The sequence below is a fragment of the Sander lucioperca genome, chromosome 7 (genome assembly GCF_008315115.2).
Source record: "Sander lucioperca isolate FBNREF2018 chromosome 7, SLUC_FBN_1.2, whole genome shotgun sequence".
Lineage (NCBI taxonomy): Eukaryota > Metazoa > Chordata > Actinopteri > Perciformes > Percidae > Sander > Sander lucioperca.
This window is the reverse complement of record NC_050179.1, coordinates 16,774,840-16,802,596: the sequence shown is the minus strand read 5'-3', so window position 1 is coordinate 16,802,596 and position 27,757 is coordinate 16,774,840. Positions and strand designations below refer to the sequence as shown.

Below are 27,757 nucleotides of genomic sequence, written 5' to 3'. Positions count from 1 at the left end.
AGACAGAGTCAGAAAGCATTAAAATACAAATGGCTCATCACTTGTCAAGTCTCTCTCCACCTGTCGCTCTGCCTCTTTTCTCTGCCCTTCCACCGACTGTCTTCTTCTTTCTTCTCTCTGATATATCTCTTCTCTAATCTCTCTTGTCATTCCTCTGCTCCTTCTATCTTTAGTCCATTCACTGCGTCTCCCACAATGACACATGGACAGGGGCTACAGTATGGTTTGGTCTCCATCTGTTAGTTTACAGGAAACACACTTGTGTTACAGCTTTTTCTAATTACACTGATTAGCTCAAGCCAGGTCAGATCTCGCAGTCTTCCCATTTGTTACTGCTTCCCTCTCTTCTCTTTCATGTGTGTCCAGGCTGCTGAGCTGGCACCTGCCCTGCAGGCGGACATGGAGGTGAAAGAAGCCATCCAGGGTGCCATCCAGGGAGAGAACGGCGAAGTGGTCCAGATTGTCACCTCTGTGGCCACCTGAGAGCCCCGCCTGGTTCAGCGCAGCCCAGAACTCTGCTCCACAGCATGGCCTGACGAGTCTCAGAGGTCGACAAATGCACACAGTCTGATAAACAATGGAGTCAGAAAGCATTTTTAATAAATATGTCTATTCTGTAGGTCACTGGTGAAACACAGGGAAAAAGCATTTTTCAGTTTTTTTTTGTTTTTTTTGTTTCCCCTGCAAATTTCTCAATTCATTGCCAACCAGATGTCACAATGTGGAAATGTTCACAGAGAACTTGAAAAGACTGATACTCCAAAATCAGCTGTGGCCTCTCTGGTGTTTTCATCACCATGAGGACCTGGCCCACTGCAGAATACACAGTGGGATTATTGTCTATCCAGGGAGGATGCTGCTTATGCAGACCATCACCCTGCCACTTCATCAGCACACACGCTTGTTTACATCAACTTTGGAAAATCGTGGCGTTATTTGGACTTGAGCTGCTTGGCTGACCCCGAAATCCCCATGAGGGTTTGAAAAACCCCTGAATCCCAACTCAAACAACCAGTACTGTGCTCCTTTTCTCGCCATTTCTTGTCACAGTGGACTGCAGTGGAAAGTAAATTCAGCTCTGCACAGCTTCTCTTGGTTGTGATTCATTTGGTTTCCTGTCACTCTCCATGATTCAGTCCACATTATGTCTGCCGGCTGTGAGCCCTGCCTTCCTTTACTTAGCTCTTGTTGTTTTCATATTGTTTTAGCCGCACCGCTTTGTTTGTATGTTTGTGTGTTTGATTTATCTCATTGTTACTTGACGAAATTTCTGGGGAGCCTTAATTTTGGAGGTAGAAGAACCATGAACTAGAAGAGATGGTGCCGGTGGTAGACAGTACAAGTTGCTTGTAGAAAACCAAGGAAACCTTGAAGTTGTTTATTCCTCCCAGTTTTGTCTTTGTGAAAGATACATTCATGTGAATAAAACATGTTTGTGGTTGCCATAAAAGTGTGTTTTTATTTTGGTTTCTCTCTGTATTTTCTCTTTATTTCCAGCATCCGTGGTCATCAAAATGGCTTCAAAGATTTCCAAGACATGACTTTGCTTTCATCCACTGCAAATAAACAATTGAAGAGAGCGTGAAATGATAGTTTGGTTTTGAGGTCTTGTTTCATGCTGTGCTAATGTATTTACTATTTTTGATGTAAATATGTATCATGTCAACTTCAATAACCATAGGATTAGGCTACTGTAATGTCAGCAATCCTGACCAAATAGACTTTTAAACTAAGCTTTTACATGGTCTCAACAAGGTTTTTGTCAAAAGACTACGTAATATGCCGGCCTCATTATGTCTGAACTGTACTAACATTTCCTTTCAAATCCACTCTGAGCCCACTGCATGGTTATGCTTTTCTGTCAGTAAAGACACATAGAATGTGTTGTGCTGTGTTGGAGTGATGCTCTGCTAATGATTAATATCTCTGCAGTCGGCAACAAAAGAGATAAGCAAGACACTCTGAGGCTGTGTGTTGGTTTGGGGAAGTTTCCCATGCTCAGTGTGATGTAATGGTGTATTTTGGAGTGGGGGAAAGAACCAGGCGACAAAATGAACTTGATAAAATAACATCCACAGTCTTGGCTGCATCCTCTTGTTTCCTTTCAGTCTGTTGTTGCTGTCTCTGACCCCCTTCACACTGCCTCTTCATCTTGTCCATTCCCCTCATCGGCTCTCTTACGTATTCCTCTTCTCCCACTCAACTTGTGTTTTCCTCTTCCTGGAAGCTGTGTTAAAGTCCATTTACTCCCCTTTAAAATGATACACTCAGCTGGTCCATCCCTTTGATATAATCTTGATGTAGCTGACTTAAAATGTTGGCTTGGACAACTGTCTCCCCCAGCGACCCCTCCATTAAATCTCGGACTTGGAAGGAAACGGACCCTGCTCGTAATGGTCTTGTGCTCTTTGCTTTTACAACCCTGGGCTCCATCCAGGAGCTGGAGTGGTTACCATAGCGACGGACCCTCTCTCTGGGTGCCTCTAAGATAACCTGCTGAAAACAGAAAATGAATGATACATGTAGAGATGAGATTGCTTGGAAGCAGAATGCATGTTTGAGGAGGAGGAGTGGAGTGATGGACAGAGCCCAGGCGGTGTATGTTTCCCTTCCTTCTCTCAGCAGCTCTGTGTTCTCCTGCAGTGACAGCCGGCTCCGCTGGCATCTGCTTCAACACGCAAGTCCTAACCTCTGCAACTCGACTGGCTTTTACTTTGGCTGCAAAATTTCCCTTGCTCAAACTTTTTACAAGGCTGGAGGAGTTATCTCAGGATGTGCACAGATGAGTGAACATATTTGTTGGAGCAAAAATGTCCAAACAGAATGTGTAACGGGATCATAAATCAGCAATTGTTAATCTCTGGGAAACAAAGCTTCCCACAGCCAGAATGTATCTTTCTCGTGCCAGCAGACAGATTACACACACTTTTTTTTCTCACTTGCTGAATATTCCTAAAGGTCAAAACTTTGCCTTTAGAAACATCTCTGTAGCAGCATGGCTGTTGTTACATGCATCATAAAATAGAAAGAGCTGCTGGATGTTAGTTTTTTGGGATGTTGGACATCCAAAAATTTCACCTATGGGCAATAATTTAACTGCCCTTTTGGCTGCTCAATAAAAGATGACAAGCTATCCATTTTTTTTTTGCTTTGCATATGACTTGGTGTATTACTTTTTACATTAGTACATATCTAAATATCAGCAGTACAATTAATATAATAGATGCTAAAGGAGGGTGATCCATGAGGGCCTCCTAACAATGTAAGGAAGAAGAAATCCACTGATCTGAAAACTATACAGGCCACTTTGCAATATTTCAATATAAGCTACATGGAAATTTCCATCCTACAGTAAATCAGGATTTACTATTCCAAGAATACTTTACAGTTTAGTTTATATTTTACTAGAATATGTATTTCTTCCAAATCTATAAATCAAGCAACCAAGATGTTGTGAACCAATATTAGTTTTATGGAGTTTCCCTCACAACTGAGACTGATTTTGTGAATTTGATTAAAAAGTAACTCTTCTTTAACAGAGCAGCTTAACACTGTTTTGAGTATCAGTTATCGATTTACAGACTCCACATAAATAAAAGTTCTTTGGTTATTTTGTTACCAGTGGTAGAAAAAGTACGAAGATACTGTACATTGTGCACTAATATATCTATCTGTATCCTATTTGCTGCAATGACTAATACATATTTGTGTACCTGGTATTTCCTCTCCTCATTAGCTCTCTCGACATTTTTATTAAGCTTGACGTTACTTAACCCTGCATCAACTGGCTCGAGGCTTTTAAAGAGCTGTGCACGCGCTGAATGTTGGTGATTATGTCACCTGGAAAAAGCGGAATATCCATTTCCAACCATTTAGTTTATTTTAACTGAATCTTCAAAGATACGAATGATAATTTAATAAGACCCAGCAGCGAATTCCTTGACTCATGAAAAGTAGTAAAAAGTGTGAGGAGAGGGTTCGCAGCTGAAGCTGCGTGGATGGGAGGTACTCCAGTTTAGGGACCAGATGTGAGGGAGAGGAGGGGTACAACCTCGTCCAGACAACGGCTACAAAATGCTTCCTGGTCAACGAGTTTGTTCAAAACAAACTGTAAAAGTTGACAGCTCGGACCTACGATTTAATGCTTCTACTTTTGGCGTCGAAGGTAAGTTGGTATTTGATGTGCCGTGCAGTGTTAATTTTGAAATGCATTACGTCGTTGAACTGAAGGTGAACTTAGACGTGATGACGTGAGGGGGGGTAACTGCTTTTTACGGGCTCACGAGGTGCTTTCTGATCTCTGCTGCGTTCTTTACGACGTTTACTTGAATTTGACCGCCCGGCAATAACATTAAAACCAATCCAACTCTATCCAAATACTGTGGTAGGCTTTTCACGGTACTCCGGCTCACAGTGTGCCTCATCTGACAGACTGTCAAACGTTTGAATGCGAAGAATGAAGCAGGTGCACCATGCCAAGGGCCCCTAACCATGTAATATGTTAGGGGCCATGTATATGTAACCATATATATATATATATATATATATATATATATATATATATATATTTGAAGATCTAAAAAAGAGATTTAGCCTACAGGATTACACTTTGTATTTTTAATAGGTGATGAGTTAAAGACAGAAAAGTCATAATAGTCTCCTGCGATAAACCATAAAACTTCAATGAATGTGACTCTCCTTTGGGATTCTACCTGTGCACAGCTTATGAGGTATAGGGGCTTCCCTTTTATTTAATTTTCATAACTTCCAAACTATACAATATGATTTATTTGAAGGAGATATTATCTCAGTGTGTGTGTGTGTGTGTTTGTGTTGTGGTCTTAATGTGTGTGGGTTGCAAGAAATGTTGTCTTGGATAACTAGGAGGCCGTGCTTTTTTCTTTTCTTTTTTTAAGCCACAGTGCCATAAACATGTGTCACAGTGTCTGAACCAGAGGCATTTATACAATGTGTATTGTGGTCTGTTTGAGCAAGGGACTGTAACACATTTTATTAGCATTGAATGCCATTATAAGTAATTGAGAGCTTACTGTTTACTGTAAGCTGCCGGAAACTTAATAAGATCTACACTGCCAATGTCAGTATAACAAGATTTCTGGGAAGACTTTCATACAGTATTACTTTTGCAAGTTGGTAATTAATAGAAAGTTACATTTGCAGGAAGTACATTGACCTAGTTGTCAATACCTGGAACACAGTACCTGACACTGTGCATATTTTGCCTCAGCTATGTCTCTTTCCTTATCGTGAAATGCTCTATATGGCAGATGGCAACTCACGGAAAAAAATCCAGATTGATAACGTCTGTGCAAATGTAAATATGCATCAGTTTAAGGATAACTTCAGTTTGAAAGACAAGTATTGTTCTTACAGTATAGGTCAGAGACAGAAATGACTGCATCTTGCAGTGTATTTTTGTTCACGCTTTGTGAGTTTTAACATGCCAGAATGGTCCTTTTGTTTTCAGACTTTAGGGACCTAGAGAGGTCGTCCAGTTTGGACTGAGGCCGACTCTGATTCCATGGGAGAACGACTGCTTGTTTGTTAACGCTAGTAAGCTCTCACGTGATGAAAGGAAACTCCAATTTGCTTTTCATTGCGCAGAAGTGTAAGTGCTCTGAGAGAGGCTGTCTTAGATTTACTTCCTCTTATCTTTGTTATGGTTATAATAAATATGATTATGCCAGATGTGGCATGCGGTACAAGGCTTTGTCTGGAGCCAAAAATGGTTGATAACTCAGCATGTTTTCCTCCAGTCCAACCGTAACAGACGGTCAGCCCAGGAAAAAAGGGACTCCAAGGTTTCTGGATCTGTTGAAAACCAGTGTCTGACACTGCATACCACCATGTCTGGTTATATTCACACATTAACCTATCAGGATTGAAGAGCGTCACACTGTGTGTTTTTGCGTGTGTGTGTGTGTGTGTGCACGCTGGGTGAGGGGGGCTGGCACATTCATTTACAGTTTGTGTGTATGCAGGGCAGAGAGACATGTTTTATTGTGTTTGAGTGTTTATGGGCTTCATAAAGTGAGCGCCTTGCCTCCTATTGGTATGTTGGCATACAGCAGAAAGTCTCCTTGTCTAAGCATAGAGTCTTAGGCCAAGCCATTCGCTGGCTCACCTAAACCCAGTCTGCACAAGACAGTCTGCCACCAAAGTCACTAGAGGACAAGAGACAGTAAAGCCTTGTTCAGTCTTTAATAATGTCCCTAGCTATACAGGCTGGATACATGACAGCAGCATAGAGAGATAATGAGTTTTCACATTCATAGAAAGCCAATGCATTGATATATCAACAGGATTGGACTGATTCAGCTTGTATGACTCAAGCAAAGTGTCAGGGAGGAGATAAAGACCTTGTTCTGACATTGCAGTGGGTTGGGGAGTAAACAAGAGGATCTTTGGATTAAGAAAGATATTAATAGGGGTAAAAGAATTACACAGGGAGTAAGGCAAGAGGAGGACTGCTAAAAATCAATATGCTTTCCAATTTTAGCTGGGTCAAAGAGTCCTCTAAGGCCAAACAACCATCACAAAACCTGCGTGTATACTACTGATGACAGGTGTTTACTCAGTAGTTAGATGTTCAGCACAGTACTTTCGTAACACCAAATTGACCATTACAATTCTCTGTTATGTTAATGCAGCTGGTAATTGTAAGCTAATTCACATTACAAATACAAGCTGGAGAGTAATTTATACATCATTGAGGGGAATTTCATTTCCCTTGGTTTATCATAGACATGATCAATAGATATTGTAATTTTTTTTGCATCTTAACACATCTTTGGGGCAGCTCAGTCTGTTTTTTATTTCCTGTTGTTCCTTATAACATGTGATAGTGTAGAGTGGAAAGTGAGAGATGGGCGGGAGAGGGAGCAGCAGATAAAAATAATAAATTGGAATAGTCTCACAAGAAGAAAGCCTGGCTATATTTTTCATATATTGCATAGGCCTGATCTGGAAATTATGTTTGGGGGTCATACTATATATCATGAGGAGTAGACTTCACTTTTAATGGTGTGAGCATGGGTGTGATAGTGCGTTCCATTTACCTGGGAACTCAGAAGACGAAGCTGGGAATGACGTCACACCCGAGTTGAATGCGTTCCATTTACAAGTCGGATTTTTCATTGTGGTGATAGCTCTAGCCAGGTTAGCCATTGCTAGCAATACCAGTTGTTAACAATGCATCACGCTGTTTTTGTGCATACAAACAGCGTAACAACATTATAGGAGATGGACAGGACTGTGTGTATGACCAGTTAAGTGACACACAAATAAGTAGGGCTGCCACCTCTTAGTCGATTAGTCGACTAATCGGTCGTTTTGGTCTTAGTCGACTAAGATTTCTTTAGTTGATGAGTCATTTTTTATGGTTATTCATGCTTAATTACTCATTTCCAAGAAACTTATGAGCACATTTCTGGTAAACACAAGATTTAAAGTGGTGCTTTTGCAGGATTAATTGTGGAGAAAGTCAGTTTTACAGATGGTTAATTAACTACATTTATATTGTGCTTTTCTAGTCTTAATCACCTCTCAAAGAGCACAGCTGTCGATTACTTCAACTAATCGATTAATCGACAAAATCATATAAGTGTTAGTCGACTAAGAATTTCTTTAGTCGAGGACAGCCCTACAAATAAGACAGAAGTGCTAATAACTGTATGATACTACAGCTTTCACTACTGTTGTTTCAGGGGGCAGCCATGTTGGATTTTGAACTCGGGTATACTGCGAGGTTGTCCGAGTTCCGAGCTCGGAAATCCGAGGTCAGGGGGTGCGTTTCTGACGGAAACGGAAAATCTGACTTCCGAGTACAAATGGAACGCACTATACAGTTGTGTTCAAAATTATTCAACCCCCCAATGCTGTAAATGGTTTTAGGGAATTTAGTGTACATTTGTAATTGTATTCAGAATGAAATCCTACAAGGACTTCTTAAAGAACCATATGCAACTAAAATGACATCAATTGGTTTTGTAATACAGTAGTAAATGTTTCTTTTGTGAATTCTTCATTGACACAATTATTCAACCCCTTAAAGACTACCACTCTGAAGAACAGAGGTTCATTGAAGTGTTTTCAATCAGGTATTGAAAACACCTGTGGATGTCAGGGAGCAGCAATAAAGCCTAATAAGCACCAATTAGGCAGCTTTAAAATGACTGTGATACTCAGCTCCTTCTAGACATTTACTGGTGTGGTTACAAACATGGTGAAGTCAAGAGAATGGTCCAGGAAGACAAGAGAAGAGGTGATTACTCTTCACAGGAAGGGCAATGGCTATAAGAAGATTGCAAAGATGTTAAACATACCAAGAGACACCATAGGAAGCATCAATCGCAAATTCAAGGCAAAGGGCACTGTTGAAACGCTACCTGGTCGTGGCAGAAAGAAGATGATGACTTCGACTGCTGTGCGCTACCTGAAGCGTAGAGTGGAGAAAAGTCCCCGTGTGACTGCTGAGGAACTGAGAAAAGATTTGTCAGATGTAGGTACTGAAGTTTCTGCTCAGACAATACGGCGCACCCTGCGTAATGAAGGCCTCCATGCCAGAACTCCCAGGCGCACCCCCTTGCTGTCTCCAAAGAATAAGAAGAGTCGGCTGCAGTATGCCAAAAGTCATGTGGACAAACCACAGAAGTTTTGGGATAGTGTTCTGTGGACTGATGAAACAAAATTAGAACTGTTTGGGCCCATGGATCAACGCTATGTTTGGAGGAGGAAGAACAAGGCCTATGAAGAAAAGAACACCTTGCCTACTGTGAAGCATGGCGGGGGGGTCAATCATGCTTTGGGGCTGTTTTGCTTCTGCAGGTACTGGGAAGCTTCAGCGTGTGCAAGGTACCATGAATTCTCTTCAGTACCAGGAGATATTGGATGATAATGTGATGCAGTCCGTCACAAACCTGAGGCTTGGGAGACGTTGGACCTTTCAACAGGACAATGATCCCAAGCATACCTCCAAGTCCACTAGAGCATGGTTGCAGATTAAAGGCTGGAACATTTTGAAGTGGCCATCGCAGTCACCAGACTTAAATCCGATTGAGAACCTCTGGTGGGACTTAAAGAAAGCAGTTGCAGTGCGCAAGCCTAAGAATGTGACTGAACTGGAGGCGAAGATACCCGTAGATCGCTGCAAGACACTTGTGTCAAGCTATGCTTCACGTTTAAAAGCTGTTATAACTGTAAAAGGATGTTGTACTAAGTACTAAGATTGAATGTCACTTGGGGGTTGAATAAAACTGATAATAATGTGAGCACAGAAAAGACATTTGTGGTTATTTCATTATAAATGTTATGTTATATTTGTCTGACCTACACGTGCCTCTTTGATTTAATTGTAAGCAGGATGACTGAATGATCAAAATCAATGTCAAACCGGCCAAAACAATCCATTTCAGTGGGGGTTGAATAATTTTGAACACAACTGTAAGTACCAGCTCAAAGTGATAATGTTTCTTTAAGAGAGTGTTGCATTATGGATTGTTTGTAGCTTAACATTGCTAGGCTAGCAAATTCCACCCTTTCTATCTCCAGTGAACCCCAGTTTAATCTACTGGAATAATTTGCCAGTTTATGTAACTTGTTGCCACAGAGAAAATAAATTGTTGACTGGTAGCGTCTTTACCGTAGAAATAGGTCGGACAGAACCTTTAGTAAAATAACGCCACAAAATATCTTTTTAGAAAACGGTGAGCACAAAAGACCACATGCCTCTAACAGTGGAGTGTGTGAGTATGTTTCTTTTTATGTTTCTTATTCCAGAAGTAACAAATCCTTTGGTCAAAATCAAACTAAAAATACAGCCCAAGAACATAACCTGCTCAATAGGTCCCACAGCAGACATTTTGACTTGTCATAGTTGGATAAGCCCAGGTGTGACTAATAGCACTAACGATGGCTCTGTTCTACTCAACAGTAAGAGTGACAGTGAGCATGCACAATAGCAGAAACCTGAAATCAAAATAGTTAAGTGGAATTCAGCCATCATTCATTTTAATTATTTACATCTGTGCTTTTTCTACTGTGACATGTCAAAATGTGAGAAAGTTCAAATAAGGTAAAGTCTGCACAGGTGAGGAGTGACATGACATTACAACCAAAGACACCACATCGTGGTGGTAGCTAATTTTAAAGCTATCTAGTTCCCTGAGTAATACACCTCTGCACAAGCAGTTAACAAATAAATTAAAACAAAGTTGTCTTTTAAGTTCGGTTAATCCATTCTGGGTGAATAAATAGTGTTAATGATAGTAGGTATTATGACATTAGCTAAGCCTGCTATATTGTGTCATATAATAGTTTTCTGTTAGCAATCTGTAGTGAGGTTGTTAGTAGGATGGAACGTAACTTGTAGCTGTAGTGGAGGAGTTCAAAATACAGCATGACGGTAATGACCTGCTGTCTGAAAACATACCTTAAGTATAGCACTGCCAAGCTAGAGTACCTGTATGGTAGCTGTTGTAGTGGCCTTTTTAGCTCTCTTTGTGTCTGGATGAATGGAGATGATACTGTAGATTGATTCAGGTACTGAAAGCACCTCCTAAAGCACTATTGTAGGAAAAATCTTTTTTTTAGGGATTTAAGATCCAGCGGAGCTGTGGAACCCTATTGTTTTCCTAAGGTTTCTTATTATTCTTCTCCGCCTAAAACTGATGCTACAGCCTAAACCGTACATGGTGGACGGGGGGTGGTGCCATTTTCAGGTCTGGTCCAGATCCGTGCAAGGACCTCAGAAAAAGAAATTCAGCCACTTCCACCACTAGGTGGCGCTATAGCAGAAAAAACGTGTTTGGCCTTATCACTCCCAAACCATACATTGCACATAAAAAATACATATCCACGCGTTCCCTGAATTCAGCTGAATCTCCTGATATAGGCAATGCCCATTTCCACCTATACTTTTATGCGCGAAAAATCTTGATTCTTTTTCTAACTCCTCCTAGACCGTGCGACCGATCTGCACGAAACTTGGCAAGTAGCATCTCCAGACCGACCTGACAAAAAGTTATCAAAAGAATTTTTATCGGATGAAAAATGCGCAAATTACGCATGAACAAATTTGTGTAGCTAGCTAGGAAAACACGAACTTTGCCATATCTCTACCAAAATAAATGCTATCAAAGCCAAACTTTAGATTCTTTTTTGCCATGACCCTCTGGGCCTCCAGAACAAATTTTGGCCACTAGGGGGTGCTACAAGTACAAAAAGATTATATCTCATGAACGTCTCATTCGATTTTTACGAAATTTTGAGGGTAGCCTACCATCTAGGGCCACTCCTGAGGCCACGCCTACAGTGGGGTACTGATTCGTCAAAGTGGGCGTGACTTATGCGACCCAGGTTTGGATTCACCACTTACACTAATGTGAGCAACTTCAAATTTACAGTGTAGATGTAGAATGGTTCATGGACCTCACATACCAAACTCTGTAAATGCTATCACAAACCTTGAGATTGTTGTTCAACTTGGCACTGCGATGCTCTGTACCAAATTTGGCGAAGATCGGCCATTAGGGGGCGCTATAGTCAACGTAGACCAGTTTTGGCCCTTTTACTCAATGTTAATGGGATATTTGCAACGGCAATGTACCGCAGACCTTGCGGCTCATACCTCTCAATATTTCCTGACGTTTGCCTCCCCACCATTACGCTTTGGGTTCCGCTTTCGCACGCTCCCCAGGTCGTTGGGGGCGACTCGCACCGGGAGGCTTGGACCCCCGTCATAACTTCTTGCAGTTCTAGTTTTACTTACATTTTTTTGTTGATGAAGGTTTTGGTCGGCCTTGCTGTGGTGATTCTCATTGCTATGTTCTTCTTCTATATATTTATTATTCTACACACCCAAGCAAACGCTCCTGGGAAAGACCAACAGTACTTGATATAGCATGTTTAAACATAAAATGTACCAGCTTTCATGAACTGTGAGTTGGTGGTTTGTGGCAAATGCAAAATGTTTATTCATATGACAGTGTTTTGGATCATTACTTTAAACTCCCAGTCAATTAGGTTTTTTACTTTTGTTCTTTTAGGCCATGCCTGACACACACACCTTCATGCCTCTTCTGCAGCCCATCAAGTCATGTCATTCTTTTTGTTTTCCTTAATGGCCTCCAGGAAGTGTGTGGCAACACTCAAGAGAAGAGAAAACTAGAAGCAGATCCTCATTAAATCTCTCGCACTGAAATAAATCATATGCACTGTTTTTGCTGGAAAACACAGGAAACAGGGATGTGATGTGAACCTCTCAGCTCAGGCTCGTCTGGCTGAGCTGTTGAGGTTCAGGTCCAATCAGGGTCCAGTGCTGTGAAACAGGCATTGCCCCGTCGTTATGATGCAAGTGAAGACAGGGGAGTGGAGAAAAGGCAATGGGCTTCATTGCCTTCCAGCTCTGACAATTATCTTTGCAATCATCTCTGAACAAGGAGCTTTTTATTTCAAGGATCCACCCTGCCTGCACCACTCAGCTCGACTGTACTCAGCTTAGGAACATGAGGTGAATGTTGTTGTACCCAGCTGTGTCTTGGCTCAGCAATAGTTTAGTGCAATTAGAGAGTGAGAGACAAGATCAGGAAACACCCAAAGGCTGTGTTGTCACTGCTGAGTAACATGATGAAGTGAGTGTGGCTGGCAGTGGCCCTCAGAGGGCCCAAGGAGAAATCTGGGGTCTGTTTCAGGAAGGAGGTTTAACAAACTCTGAGTCTAACCCTGATCTCTGAGTTGATTTACCCTGAGATGGGAAACTCTGAGTTTTCGGTTCCAGAACAGCTGATTTGAGTTGGTTCAATCAACTCAGAGTAGGTTGACTCAGAGTTAAGCATATGCACCACCATTATAAAAAGGCAGCATGAATGGAGCCATGATACTATGATTCACCATGGTAACAACCACAAACAAACTGGTCGGCGGAAATACTCATGCGCACATCAAGTTTGAACGAATGAATGTATTTCGTTAAAAAAGCAACACAGCGGCTGCTGCAAAAGAGAGAGAATTTGCGTGGGAGAAAATTGCTGCTAAAGTTAATACGTAAGTTCCAATATAGTGTATTAATATCATATTTTATATATATATAATATCAGTTTTATGTAAAGAATGGTCTGGTATCTCCCTCTTCCCCAGATAACATTCTCTCTGTGTTCAACTCCACATGCACTGAAATCCTAGACTCTATTGCCCCTCATCGGATTAAATCTATTAAACCTAAGGCGGACCCCTGGCTAAATGATACCACAAGGGCCCTTAGGCAACACTGCAGAAAAGCTGAACGAAGATGGAAGAAGGACAATTTACATGTATCACTGGGTTTACTAAGGGACAGTCTAGCAGCATACCAGAAGGCTGTGAAGGTGACAAAGATGCACCATCTCTCTTCCGTCATAGCTAGCAGCTGCCATGAACCTAGAGTGTTATTTAATACTATTAACTCTGTTGTAAATCCATGCACCTCTGCTCCGACAGATGTTTCAATCAGTACATGTGAGAAATTTCTCTGTTATTTTATCAACAAAGTAGCATCTGTCAGGAAAAATGCCAGTGCTAATTTTAAAGTGTTTGTACCTGCTTCTTCTGCACACTTAGCTGTGTTTGAGGAATTTAAACCACTTTCACTGACGTTACTTAGTGAGGTTGTACAACAAATGAAACCCACTAATGGTCCCCTAGACATTGTTCCCGCCAGAATGGTGAAGGAGGTTTTTAATAGCACCATTGGGTCGAGTCTTCTTACTTTTTTTAATTCTTGTCTTAGTTTAGGTTCTGTCCCAGCTGCCTTCAAACATGCTGTGGTCAGGCCCCTACTTAAGAAGCCTAATCTTGACCCCACAGTGTTGTCAAATTTTAGACCAGTCTCTCATCTGCCTTTTCTTTCTAAGGTTTTGGAAAAAGTTGTTTTCATACAGTTACAAGCCTTTCTACAGCAGAACTCTGTGTTTGAAAAATTTCAATCTGGTTTCAGATCACGCCACAGTACTGAGTCTGCACTGTTGAGAGTACACAATGACATTGCCTTGTCTGTAGATGCCGGGAATCCTACTGTTTTAGTGCTCTTGGACCTCACAGCGGCTTTTGACACTGTGGACCATGCAGTCCTCCTCTCTCGCCTTGAGCATTGTGTAGGCATCAGAGGCACGGCACTTGAATGGTTTAGCTCCTATTTGGCTAATAGGAGCTTTTCTATCATGATTGGTGACCTCTTCTCGTCAGCTGCTCCTCTCTCTTGTGGGGTTCCCCAGGGCTCAATTCTTGGCCCCATTCTGTTATATATGCTGCCTTTAGGGGCTATTATAGGAAAGCATAAACTGTCATTTCATTGTTACGCAGATGATTTGCAAATCTATTTGCCTATTAAAGCAAATGGCAGTGTCGCACTAAACTCCCTGCTTAGTTGCATCACTGATATTAAGCTGTGGCTTTCAGAAAACTTTCTTAATTTGAATGAAGATAAAACAGAGTGTATTATTTTCAGTACTTCAGGCACCCAAAATGGTCCAGCTTTGAGTTTGGGAGCTCTAGCATCCTACACTAGGTCAGCTGTCAAAAATTTGGGGGTTACTTTTGATTGCAGCATGAAATTTGACAAGCAGATCAGTGATGTTGTTAGAATGAGCTTTTTCCAGCTTCGTCTCCTGGCTAAAGTTAAGCCTTTCCTCAACAGGCACGATCTAGAAAAATTCATGCCTTTATTAGTTCTAGGTTGGATTATTGTAATGCTCTTTACGTTGGTCTGAATCAGACCTCCATCGCACGTCTTCAACTTGTGCAAAATGCAGCTGCTCGCTTTTTAACAAACACATCTAGACGTGCACATATCACTCCTGTTCTCTACACCCTTCATTGGCTCCCTGTGCGTTTTAGAATCGATTTTAAGATTTTATTGTTTGCTTTCAAGGCCTTAAATGGTCTGGCCCCGGAGTATTTGTCCGAAATTTTAACTTTGCGGGAGCACGACCGGTCATTGCGGTCTTCAAACCAGCGACTTTTAGAAGTGCCAAGTTCTAGATATAAACGGTGGGGTGACCAGGCTTTTGCAGTTGCTGCTCCGAGACTCTGGAACAAGTTACCCCCTGATATTACTATAGTAGTACTATTACAGATGTAGCTCTTTTTAGGTCCAAACTTAAAACGCATCTGTTTAGTCTGGCTTTTAATACGTAGCAGTGGTGTGACGATTTCATTCTTCTGTTTCTCTGTAACTATTTCTGATTTTACATGTTCTTTCTTTATATTGTATGATATGTGTTTTTATTCTTGGTTTCGATGTTAAGCACTTTGGATACCTGCTGGTTGCTGTAAAGTGCTATATAAATAAAGTTTGATTGATTGATTGATATTTAATTGTAAATATAATATTACTGGTGAAATGATATTGAACCTAAAATCTATTTAATTTAGGTGCAATCCTGCGGGCAAAGAAGTCCAGGCCTACTAATCCCATTCTGAGGCTGCAGTACCATCATTAACAGAATTATAATTCATAATCTTATATTTCAAAGGGTTCACCTGCAATACTGTGGAACTCCTTTTTAATAGCTCTTACTGATTTTTGTTCAGGGAACACTACAAAAACGTTAAAAACACGTTTCAGAGCTACAGTGGCTTTGCTTATATTCTCCGCATCACTAATGTTGTAAAGAAAACGGCCGTTTGCAAAAAAACGTAATGCGACACAAATAATCTGCTGGGATGTAGAGCATGTCCACGATGGGTGACGTTAGTGATATGAGGATGGATAAGGTTATGTAGGCTACATAACTGATAGACTGGGAAGAAAAACAATAACCCTCAAATAGGTAGGCTAGTATCTGGAAATGAAAATGCATCTATAGTCGGGGCCTCAATATCATCTCCCGACGTATGTTTAACTCCCTGCGAAGTAATACAGCTTCTTCATCATCGGGATCGTCGACAAACGGAAATGCCATGTTTTGAGAAAAAAACATTTTATAGTCTGCCTAACACAGTTAAAGCGTAACTCTCGCCAAAATGCAACATAGGGTCTTTTTGTGAATGTACCCAAGTCAAACTTTCGTTTAAAAGCATATTTAGGACAGAGTCGCAACTTTTAAGATTTACTGTATTTTCTTTTTTCGGTCAAATGGCCTTTTGAATGGGAGTGCTAGGGGCACTTTTATGCTAGCCTCAAAATAGTTATTTTTAAAACACTAAGAAGGCTCAACACAACATGAAACTTTGCTTGAAGTATCGCCAGGGGCTCTACACCTTAACGAAAGCATTGACAACATTGTTTGTGTACTCAGAGTTTACTAAAAAGAAAGGTTCTGAGCAACTCACGTTAGCAGTTGTTTACGCTATCGCTACGCCATTTTCCCAGTCAAAAATAGGCGATCTCCGAATGCGAATGAACGGACTCCATAGGAGGAAATGTCATTCCTATATGAGGCTCCTTTTTCAACTACAAGGTCAATATTGTGTTTCACTAACAATAAAACAACGAATTATCCGTGCATTTATATGGAACTAAGCTTTTGGAGCTTTCCATCTTTACTCTCCTCCCTCGACTATTTTTGACTGGCTCAATAGACGGCGACCGGAAGAACAACAGCTACAGTGAGTTGCTCAAAACCTTTCTTTTTAGTAAACTATGTGTACACAAACAATGTTGTCAATGCTTTCGTTAAGGTGTAAAGACCCTGATCATACTTCGAGCAAAGTTTCATGTTGTGTCGAGCCTTCTTAGTGTTTTAAAAATAACTATTTTGAGGCTAGCATAAAAGTGCCCCTAGCACTCCCATTCAAAAGGCCATTTGACCGAAAAACGAAAATACGGTAAATCTTAAAAGTGGCGATTCCATCCTAAATATGCTTTTAAACGAAAGTTTGACTCGGGTACGTTCACAAAAAGACCCTAGGTTGCATTTTGGTGATACATTGGCTTTAACAAACCAACACTGTTTTTTTATTCATGCAGATAACAAACTGCGCTAAAATGCGCCTGATACAGACTAAATGAATGAATGAATGAATGAGGAAATGAAAGAGCGCTGTGTCAGAGGGAGGAGACTGAGAGAAACTCAAGTTTTATTGAAGAAAACCTGCTCCCGACCAGGTTAGGTTCACAGGTTCAGTTACCATAATAACTGACTCTGAGGTTAAAGTGGCCATATTATGCTCATTTTCAGGTTCATAATTGTATTTTGAGGTTGTACCAGAATAGGTTTACATGGTTTAATTTTCAAAAAAGTCCATATTTTTGTTGTACTGCACATTGCTGCAGCTCCTCTTTTCATCCTGTGTGTCCAGGTCTCAGTTTTAGCTACAGAGTGAGACATCTTAGTTCTGTACCATCTTTGGTGGGAGTCGCACATGCGCAGTAGCTAGGTAGGATTACATCAGCTAGCTAGCTGTTTCTCTTTCAGTCAAGGCAGGATAAGCCGGGAGACTTCTTCTAAACGAGGGCGCACTTCCAACTTTGCGTGGAATACCTGCAGAATAGGGACATGTAAGTAGTTCTTTTGTAGATTATGGTGAACTTATGTGTGTTGTAGCAGTGTTTTGCCATTGAGAACGAGGGGGCTAACCGCTAGCATGCTAGCGTTTCGGCTAGTGACGTAGAAAGCCCTGCAGATTTTGAACAGCTCACCCGGAGACTGAAGGCAGGTTACATTCAGAAACCCGTATCTCACTCAAAACAGCATGGATGTTTTTTTTTCCAAGTTTGTATGTGTGTGGAAGCACCAGAAACACAAAATAACACCCCAAATCCCAGAAAAAGTGATTTTTTCATAATATGGGCACTTAGTTCTCTTTCTGAAACGGGCTGGAGTAACCCCTCTCTCTCAGGTTTGATTAACCTCCCTTTCTGAAACAGAAAACTCTGTTTCCCTCATCTCAGGGTTAACAAACTCAGAGTTTTCACTAAACCTGCTTTCTGAAACGGACCCCAGATGTAAACTTGAAGGATTAACGAAACTCTGCCTGCACTGAGTGAACTCACAGAATTTAAGGGAAGGGGGGGGGAAGGGAATACATTTGATTGGATTGTATATTTGTGCACGATAAAGAGAATATAGTGTTAATTATCAAGCATTTGTGTGGTAATGTGTTAAAGCTTTGCAGTAAATGGCTAAAGTGATACCATATATGTTTGTTATGTGTGTGTGGGAGACTCAAGAGAGAGCATTCATTTTTTAGACACCATCTGGTTCAGTTCTTCTTGATCACATGATCAGTGGGTAGAGGGGTTTGGTTACAATACACACACACACACACACACACACACACACACACACACACACACACATTCTTAATTAAAGGTCACATTTAAGATTTCCTGTTTTCGTGTATGTGTTATTTTCTAACCAAGCCAGAAAGCCAAACATATTCCATTGTTTAGACCTTTTTTTCACTTATTTATGGGTTGTCATTTAAAATGCTCAGAATTATATTATAATATATATATATTTTACAACAACAGATTTATTCTGAATCATGTCGATCTATCATGTTATCTACCCACACTGGAGAAGCTTTATTAGAGATTATCTCAATTAAACCTAACATATCTTAATAATATTTCCAACAGTGGTACCACATAGAGCACGGTTTATCGCTCACAATTCATTCTGTCTTCTTCTCTACTCACCAGCAGTGCACTACACATGCACAAAAAAATCTTGATTAACAAACTTGCAATTAGAGTTATGATGGATATATCCCGAAGTGGAATCAGAATGTGGTAAATTGTGCGTTCAGGTTGTAATTGGTGAGCGCATTTATAAAGATTAGCTCACAAAGTTGTTATTGATGTTGTGTAAGGATCGATTGCTGTCGAAAAGATGATAGCAAATGTGTGCGGGAGATGAATGAGCTGGCTCTCTCTCTTTGTCTTTTGGCTCAGAAACATTCCTAGTTTACGATGCAGAGAGTGCTACCTGAAGATATATTGACAGAAACATGAGTTTGGATTCCTGAGAGTGTGTGTGTGTGTGTGTGTGTGTGTGTGTGTGTGTGTGTGTGTGTGTGTGTGTGTGTGTGTGTGTGTGTGTGTGTGTGTGTGTGTGTGTGTGTGTGTGTGTGTGTGTGTGTGTGTGTGTGTGTGTGTGTTTTGGAGGCTCCTGTACCAAAATCCTTAGTATTTTCTGAAGCAATGAGTCCTTGTTTTCAGACAGAAGTAAACAAAAGCAAGCCTTTAATTTCTAGGCACAGGCCATCGGTTTTGTTGGCAGTGATGACTGTTATCACCAGGAGATTGTATCACCTGCACCTTTTATCTGATCTGCATCCAGTATCAGATCTACTTGTCAAATGCAAATCCATCTGAATCCCTTATTAATCTCATATCAGTCTATTTCGGTTTAAAGGTACAGGAAATAGTCTTATTTGCTTTAACGCCAAGAGATTGATGATCAGATTGCTACTGCTCTCACACATAAGAGTGATATCCTCTTATAAAACTCTTGGCAAGAAAGTGAAACACTTCAACAATTCTATGCAGCAAAAGTTTGTATAACTAGCATTTTGTGTGAAGGCCAAAACAAATTTAGAGTTTTTCCAGATAGATTACATATTTGCTACAGTGTTTATATCAACTGTCTGAATGTTTGGTACAATGCTCTTCTGCAAATAAAAAATAATGAGGAGAAAAATATTGGTTAGACAAAGAGCTTAAAAACATTACAAACCTGGAACAAAATCAAAAATGGAACCAGCTATCACGACCCAACCCTGTGCACCTCAGTGTAACGATCTGTAATTTGAGCATTTAACTCAGCTGAACACAACTCCTACCAAAGAGTCATTCTGAAGAGCATGCCAGACATGTAGGTCTGTTAGCCTACTTCACATATCATGATTTAACTGAGAGCAGTTCAGGTAATAGTTAAGTAGAGTTTAGCTAGAAGGGGAAACATTTGATATTTAAGCATCTTATTCAATCATTCCTATTAAATCCCTTTCAAATGCTTCATACTTTTTATATCGGTAAGCAGGATGGCATCACTGTAGTGTTGAGAATTTCTGTGTGAACAGTAGTTGTGGCTAATATTTATAATGGAGGCACTCACATCTATGTGTTATGATAAGATATGTGATCCCGGTCATTACTGACCCCGGCCTCCTCTCTGAGACATGTACCCAGACCCATGAAGTCACTGCTTGTGCTGAGTGAATGTATTTTGATTAGGCATTAGATCTCGGTCATTACTGATCCATCTCTCTATTAGTTCTGTATATCATTTCATCTCTCTCTGCTGTGATTGCTTCCACATGCCAAGCCCCAGGCTCCACAGGCCCACACAGGGTTGTAGAGTCTGTTGGTGTGTGTGGGGGGTTCAGGAGCCCATATAATGGGCTTAGGCAGCCATGGAGTCCCCCTGGATGCATCAGTGGAGGGGACACAGAAGCCTGCTGATGAAGAGGTGGTTGGTGGGATAACATGATGGTTGTTAGGGTAGCATAGAGGGGCGTGCAGGGCAGATTGAGGAAAGAAGGGGATTTGGGCGGACACATCCTTGGGCTTGCTTAGTACTGATGAAAGACATTTGGATCATGGGGATGGACAGAACAGATGCTTCCAGCTAGATCACCACATGTATATGTAAACATATGCTCCATGCACACTAGATGTATTGTAAGTCTGCATGTTTCCAGTTGACAGTGAATATATTTGTGTTTTGCTTCTGGGAAAGGTGGATTACTCAGCGATTAGAGTGTGTTTGATGGCATGACGTTGTTTGAGTGAATTCAGCCTTTACCTAATAGTTCTTACAGACAGGATATGTTTCATATATCCATAATAAGCACAGGGGAGCTTTGGTTGTCAGTTCTACCCCAGGTGGAGTGTACATCTGCCCAAATGGTCTGTGTCGGGAAATGCACAGGAAAAATGAGAAAAACAGCTGCGGGCGTTCATGAACACACAAAAACAGTCTCACCACCATTTTCCACTGAAAATGGCTTGCAGTATGATCAAATGACAGACAAACTGGCAATTTACTCTGCTCGTCTCTCTGGCTAGCTGTCCTGGTAGTGGTAGGAAGCCAGAGGTGTCTGTGATGAAGGAGACCCTAAACTTTAGAGGAGAAGGAGAACAACAGGCCTACAACAGAGACCATTTTTGAATTGCTATATTTTGATTTGTGGCATCCTTTCTTGGAATAAATAGGGGAGTATTGTTTTTTTCTAAAAATGTTCCTGACTGTTAAGTCAGGTCCCTGAGCCCGTTTGACATTTTCCTTTTGTTTGTAATTTATATACAATTCTACATGGTTTGGTGGTAAGTGTCCGAGAGGTGCAAAGAGTCATTACATACCCAAGCCATAATCCACAATCAGTGCTTCTTTTTATTGTAATCATTTTTTAAATTGAGAACATGTGTTGGCACAGCTTTTTTGTTTTGCCTGTTACTATTTTGTCAGGTTACATAGTTAACCCCGGGAATATCACATATATTTTTGATTGCCGTCCTAAAGAAATTGCTCAGAGAACTTTCCGCCCAGTGAACATCTCCATTCTCAGATAACAATAATCAGCAAGCTGAGACAAGCGTGTGAACACAGTCGCCCAAACTGATTGAAGAAGGCTAAAGATATTTGGTTTCTTGGGTGTGAAAAAAGAGTTTAATGGCTATATCTTTCTGCTTCCACAGTTCATGGTAACCTAAGAATAATGTTCACAGTGATTTGATAAGAACCAAGTACTACACAGGCTTTGGCAGTGGCTCTTTCCTGGCTTGAGTGTCACTCTTTTGCATTTGCACGGTGCTGGAGAGCAGCAGTGCATCCTCATGTGCAGCTAGTGTTTGTGCTGAACCCAATCGATTCTGTCTGTTCCAGAGTTACATCCCTATGTTTGCTCAGGGAAAGTTACATTGTTTAGTACATGGACCCTGGAAAAGGAGGCCTGTGGGCCTTTGAAAATAATAACTTTCCAATACTACACACTGAGCACAGCCAATCCACCTTGATTCAAACCATGTGCATGAAACAGGATAATGCTTTTTTAGAACACAGTCTATAAAGAATAGTGTTTTAATGGGGCATATGCAGTTGTCTTGTCATTATGAATTTAGATTCAATCAGTGTGGCCAGAGGGTCTGACTGGAAAGCTCTCATTTTGCAGAGGGGGACCCATTTGCCTCTGAATATTTAGATGGGAAGACCACAATGGTTGTAAATAAACAGAGTCTGTGTGACACTTTCCATCCACTACACACATACTCTGATATCAGTAAATCTCATCAGCTATACGTCCTCACGTTTTTAAGGTCAGGAAGCTGATGAAAACCTGCAAAAAACATCTTTGTGTTTGCCTTTCTTAGATGTGTCCTCATTTCCACCTGTTAGTGATCTATTTTATGTGTCTCATGTGTCTCTTAGGCTAATCAGTTCTGGCTATCGGCACAGAGAAGCATGTTTTACCCTTACCCTTGTTTACCACCATTCATACACCCCCCGTCCTCTTTTAGACCTAGATGCACGCTGTGGCTTTTCCTGTGTACATATTGCATAGCTTGTATAAGTGTCTCAACTACTGTACTGTAATTGCCCACAATGTCTTCCATATGTGGTTGTTGTGTTCTACCATCATAGCGTTCTTCTCAAGATTGTCAGAGAGCTTGAGAAACTGAGATGTCATCTAGCCTGCTCGTAAACATGCAACACGGTCTCACGGCAGTTTGTGAAATAGTCACATTATTTTTAATCTATTGATTTGTGTATACGGACACGTTTATCTCGTTTATTTTGTGGTGGTTAGCACATAATGGGAAGCATCTATACGGAGGTTGGGTTTAGGAAAAGAACAACGGGGAAAGTTAACGTCACACGCGGGACACGATCTCCGGTCTCAGGGGTGAAAAGTTAACGTCACACGCGGGACACGATTCCCGGTCTCCGGGGTGAAAGTCCTGTGTTGTTTGACCCATCCACCAACCCAACCAACCTCCCCGCGTGGATTTTCGGCATTTCATACTACTCGCTACTATAGTTGTGCTGTGATCACGAAAGATGCTTCCCATTGAAATACATTAGTTTAAAATGCGTGCTGACCACCACGAAATAAACAAGATAAACGTGTCCGTGTACATGAATCAATAGATTCAAAATAACGTGACCATTTCACAAACTGCCGTGAGACTGGGTTAGAACATGCGCATCCTTTTCACTGCGTAATGTCCTCATTGCTTGCACAGACAAAATGTGTCTGTCCACAGAGGGGATGTCTTTCCTAGAAAGCTAATCACCACATATCAGAAAAGTGTAAGCAGATGATATTCTTTAGGAAAGAGTGATATGTTTACAGTTCTCAGTTGGTGGTATGGTGTTGTATAGACATACGAACACTGGCCTTAACTTTTTAACCTTAAACTTAACTTGCTTTAAGACCAACAAGATGCAGTTCATACTTTTGCTGCATGTTCAGCCAGTTGAATCCAGTTGAATGCCCCCCCCCCCCCCCCTTCCCCCGAACAAAAAGACCACACTAATTCTACCAGTCACATCACTGTGCATTGGATTCAGGTTCACCATTGAAAATCCATTTGAAAGTTTTGGTTTTTAAGTTTTGATTTAATTTTCTCAAACTCAACCAGAGATACAGTTTACAGATTCTCACTATCCAGCTGGGCTGAGTTCAGTTGGAATTAAGATGATGTGCTTAGCTGTTCTGTAATATGAGTCATTGTGAGCATTTCCACTAATATATCACTCTTTGCTGGAGGCTAGGAAGATTACTCAATCTTACTCAAACCAATGCCGACCTTGCAAGCACTCACGAGCAGCTGTGTCTATCCTTTACCTTACTAGTCTCCTAATCTCAGAATCCAGCTGTCTTCTGTTGAGTAAAGCTTACTTTTACCAAATATTTTGCTGTTTTTAGTGAAATGTAAAACACTGGCATCTGTTATATTGTTTTTTTTGCTCTACTCAATAGCCATGAATAAATGAAAACAGTGATTTCTTAAGAACTCATTTTCCTCCCCCAATTGATAAAGAAGATTTAGAGTAAACAGTGAGAGCCATCAGTTTGAGCCGCTGTGTTTTCATTGGCAACCTCACGCTGTGTGGAGCTCTTGAGTTTGATTGACACAGTGTGGTTGCCACTGCTTCATGCATCATTCCAAAACATTCCAATGTTTTGCTTTTATATTAATGTTGATAATGGAAATCATTTCATTAGCTGTTGCTGTGCAACTAGCATGTCCATACATGACTTAACAGTGATCCCAGTGTTGCTTACCGCTGCAATGAATGGGCCGGGTTGTACTGTTGTCATTTTCCTGATTGATTTGTATTGTGTTGCATTGTTTATCTTGCTAGAGATATTCAGAGATTCCATTAGACTATTGAAGTATGTCCAAGAAGCACTTGTACTGTGTGTACTTCCGTTTCATGGTCAACTTTCTCATGGAGTGGGAAGACACATTGGGATTAGGGGAGTTGCTTTGTTGGGATCTTCTAAGCGATTATTTATAAGTAAATAATGCGGTGCCCTCCAGTTGTGTGTGTTTGTCTTTCATCCAGATATATGTGTGTACCCTTGTTCCTCTGCCAGCTGCACTACTGTCTTTTTTAAACATCAAACTCATTGAGTGCTGTAGTGAGCCAGTGGTGTGTGTAACATGTTTTCTACTCTTGTTCCTGATAGGAGAGTGTGACCAAGCAGCAGAGAGCAGCTGAAGAAATAGATACAACCCATACAGAAACTGCAGTAACATAAACAGTAAGTGCAGAATTATTTAAGCATGTATTAATGACCAATTATTAACGTGTTTCATGTATACCTACCATATGTATCCTTAGTGCTTTATGTGATGTATGTGCACTTATGCTGCATTGCATACATCCCCAATATACAGAGAGAAAGAAGTCGCAATACAAGTGAGAAATGTTTGTCATGATGCACAAATAAAACAATTTGCAAATGAGTCAATATTATGTATGTATAAAGATTTTTGAATTTTTCACTATACCATTCAAATTCGATAAATGTCAAAACACGTTTACAAATAAATACAATTGAAACAAATGTCAAGTAATACATATATATATTTCCAACCTTTTTAGGGGCCCCAGTACCAAAGGTGCTTTGAACAATTCTTTCATGTTGAGACAGTCGCTGTTACATGTTAAAAATACACGGGCATACATTTACATCTTTATATAAATGCATCTTGGTTTTGAAACATTGAACTACAAAATTCTCTTCAAAATTCTTTCTCTGTTTATGTCCTTTCTGTACTGTATGTGTGTCAAAAAAGTAATCAGTAGATTATTACAGGTTAAAATGGACAGGTACCAGGGAAGAAGGACCATTATCCATGTGTGATATTCATATATATCATATGTGATATCATATGTGATAGTAAGGGTTCTTGAGAAACACAGACTTATGCAGAATTATGTATTAAAGCAACACTCAAAAATATTTTGAGTATCAAATACTCACCCCCTGTGGGAATGAAAAGGGGCTCTGAAGTTTGTTGCTCGCTCATTTGTGGAGGATGGCAGCTGTAGTCATCTTGTATTCACAGCAGTTCTAATTAATTCCAATGGTGATCCAGAGTCACGGCGAAAATCATGTCAAAACATGTTAAAATGTCCATAGAAATTTCTGTTCCACTAAGTCCACTGATCCCAATGATCCACTTCTCCACTGTTAAACCTGATGTTCAGTCTGTTCCAAACAATCATTGTTTCATCATAAATCGTTAAATATTCTACTTCCAGCAAAGCTTCAGATTTATGTAGGCAAAAGCGTGACAGGGAAAAAGCAGCATGTTTGGAACATACTGAACGTATGAATCATAGGTGGAGGAGTAGATAATTCTGCATGAGCAGGGCTTAATTTGTGCCAGAACATGCCGGAACATGTTCCGGCACCTCCAACGTTGGATCCATAACCTTTTTTATTGGATCCGTCACCTCCTGTGTCACTATGAAAAATGAATCGCCTAAATGAAAAAAAAAAAAAAAGAATACTGTTTGTGTAGTGTTCAATGTTGTTTTCTGTCTTGTTAGTCTTTATTCCCCATTGAAGTTCCACAAAAATCTTGTGTTTGCATTTTCGATGTGTTTTGAGGTGAATTTTCAGGGTAAGAAAGAAGGGGGAGAGGGACGGAGGGAGGGGATCGGCACTTCAAGTGACACATGCGCTTGTGCTGGTTGAGATTGCTGTTAGCCTCGTTTCACTCAGGGGAAAAATGTCAAAAAGACAACAAAGTTTGCTTAACTTTTTCAAATACGCTGGCCAGTCGGATCCCAAACAAGCAAAAATCGTTTCCGCCGATCAAGAATGTGGAGATGTTAGCCTACATTTCGTACCCATGCAGTGCATGTTCTGAAATTAAAATAAACATTGTCCTGATGTACACACAGCGTTGTTTAGATTTTTTTTGTCAGGCAGTGTAATTTTTTTTTTTGTTCCGTTACCTCCAACCCCCCGTTTTGAGTCGCTGGATCCACCCCCCCTCTGCGCTCCGGTACCTCCCACTTTACAAATTAAGCACTGTGCATGAGGTTTAATACTTAGTTTTGCCAAAAGCTATGTGCAGTTGTTTGCTACTGATAGTCAACTTTGTCAATTTGACTAAATCCTTTTGAAGAAAAATAATCATTAACATTATACATTGAAAGTCTGTTGACTGCATGGTGACTGATAGCCTGACGCGCCAGATGGTTTGTTAACACAGAACCATCTGAGAAGCCGTCATTGGAAATGGCAGGCACTTTAAAAAAATACCTGGCAGGTGATTAGATGAACCATCCATTTGTCCCGTCCACCATTGTTGTTTGAAAACGAACAGTCGCGGCCGCCACACACACCTAAACCACTCCCCTAGCTGCCAATAGCTCCTCACAGGACGCTGATTGGTACAGCCCGCTGCTGTTTGGACACATTACGTGATGTAGTCTCAACGGATGTACATTGCTGGGATAAAGCCTGACATGTCAGCCTCACAGCCTGACTGGCTCCCTGTTTCCCAACGCATCCATTTTAAAGTCCCCCTCCTCACCCACAAAGCCATCCATAACCAGGCCCCTTCCTACTGTACTTTACAGACCTGCTAATTTTATTGTTTTACTTATTTTTAATATGCTTGTTTTTCATTTGTCGATTTTATTGCTTCACTTGTTTTTAATGTGCTTAATGTACTGGTTATAAAAGTAAAGTATCTTTGAGTACTTTGAAAAGCGTTATATAAATAAAATGTATTATTATTTTTATTATTACTTGCCGTTTAGACTAAATTCAAAAGTTTCTCTAAATAGTCAATTAATTCACAAACTGCATGTCTCAACATATGCAAGGGAAGCATTTCAAAAGTGTAGTCTATTGTTCTAAGGTTAAAAAAGTTAGAAATACACAGTTGGGTTGTAGTGTTTGGAAAATGTTGATATTTCTGTAAGTTGGCAGTATTTGTGAACAGGTAAATACATTTCTGATCACTAGGGCTGGGCACTGAATTCAATACTTTTTAGGCACCGACCGAATTGCCTCGAAAGTATTGGGTATCGAAAAATACCTTGTCATTCAATACCCAATTTCAATCCCTAAGGAGTAAATCTCATCAGCGTCAGTGAGCCAATAAGCATGCAACATGCTTCTACCAAGATCTAATAATGTGTACTTTACTAAGTGCTTTTCCAGAAAAACAGCAGATAAAAACAAAGAACAACACAACCGACAACAATTAAGTAAAATACAAAAAACTGAAAATTAAAAAAATATATGTACACACATATACATACACATCTACACACAT

General features: G+C 40.5%; 2 protein-coding genes across 4 annotated transcripts in view; both read left to right on the top strand.

Moving 5' to 3' along the window:
* LOC116062235 (BTG3 associated nuclear protein) overlaps nucleotides 1-1,450 on the top strand; it is a 54,189-nt gene extending 52,739 nt beyond the window's left edge. For all 3 annotated transcript variants that reach the window (XM_031316903.2, XM_031316884.2, XM_031316893.2), the window contains one exon: nucleotides 367-1,450. In XM_031316903.2, the coding sequence (XP_031172763.1) occupies nucleotides 367-483 (117 nt within the window). In that variant the 3' untranslated portion in view covers nucleotides 484-1,450. The remainder of the gene's footprint in view (nucleotides 1-366) is intronic.
* A 2,346-nt stretch (nucleotides 1,451-3,796) lies between these two features.
* Nucleotides 3,797-27,757, top strand: part of LOC116062249 (zinc finger protein 469) — a 211,206-nt gene continuing 187,245 nt past the window's right edge. The window contains exons 1-2 of the mRNA XM_031316917.1: nucleotides 3,797-4,165; nucleotides 24,640-24,714. The gene's annotated coding sequence lies outside the window, so the exon portion shown is untranslated. The remainder of the gene's footprint in view (nucleotides 4,166-24,639; nucleotides 24,715-27,757) is intronic.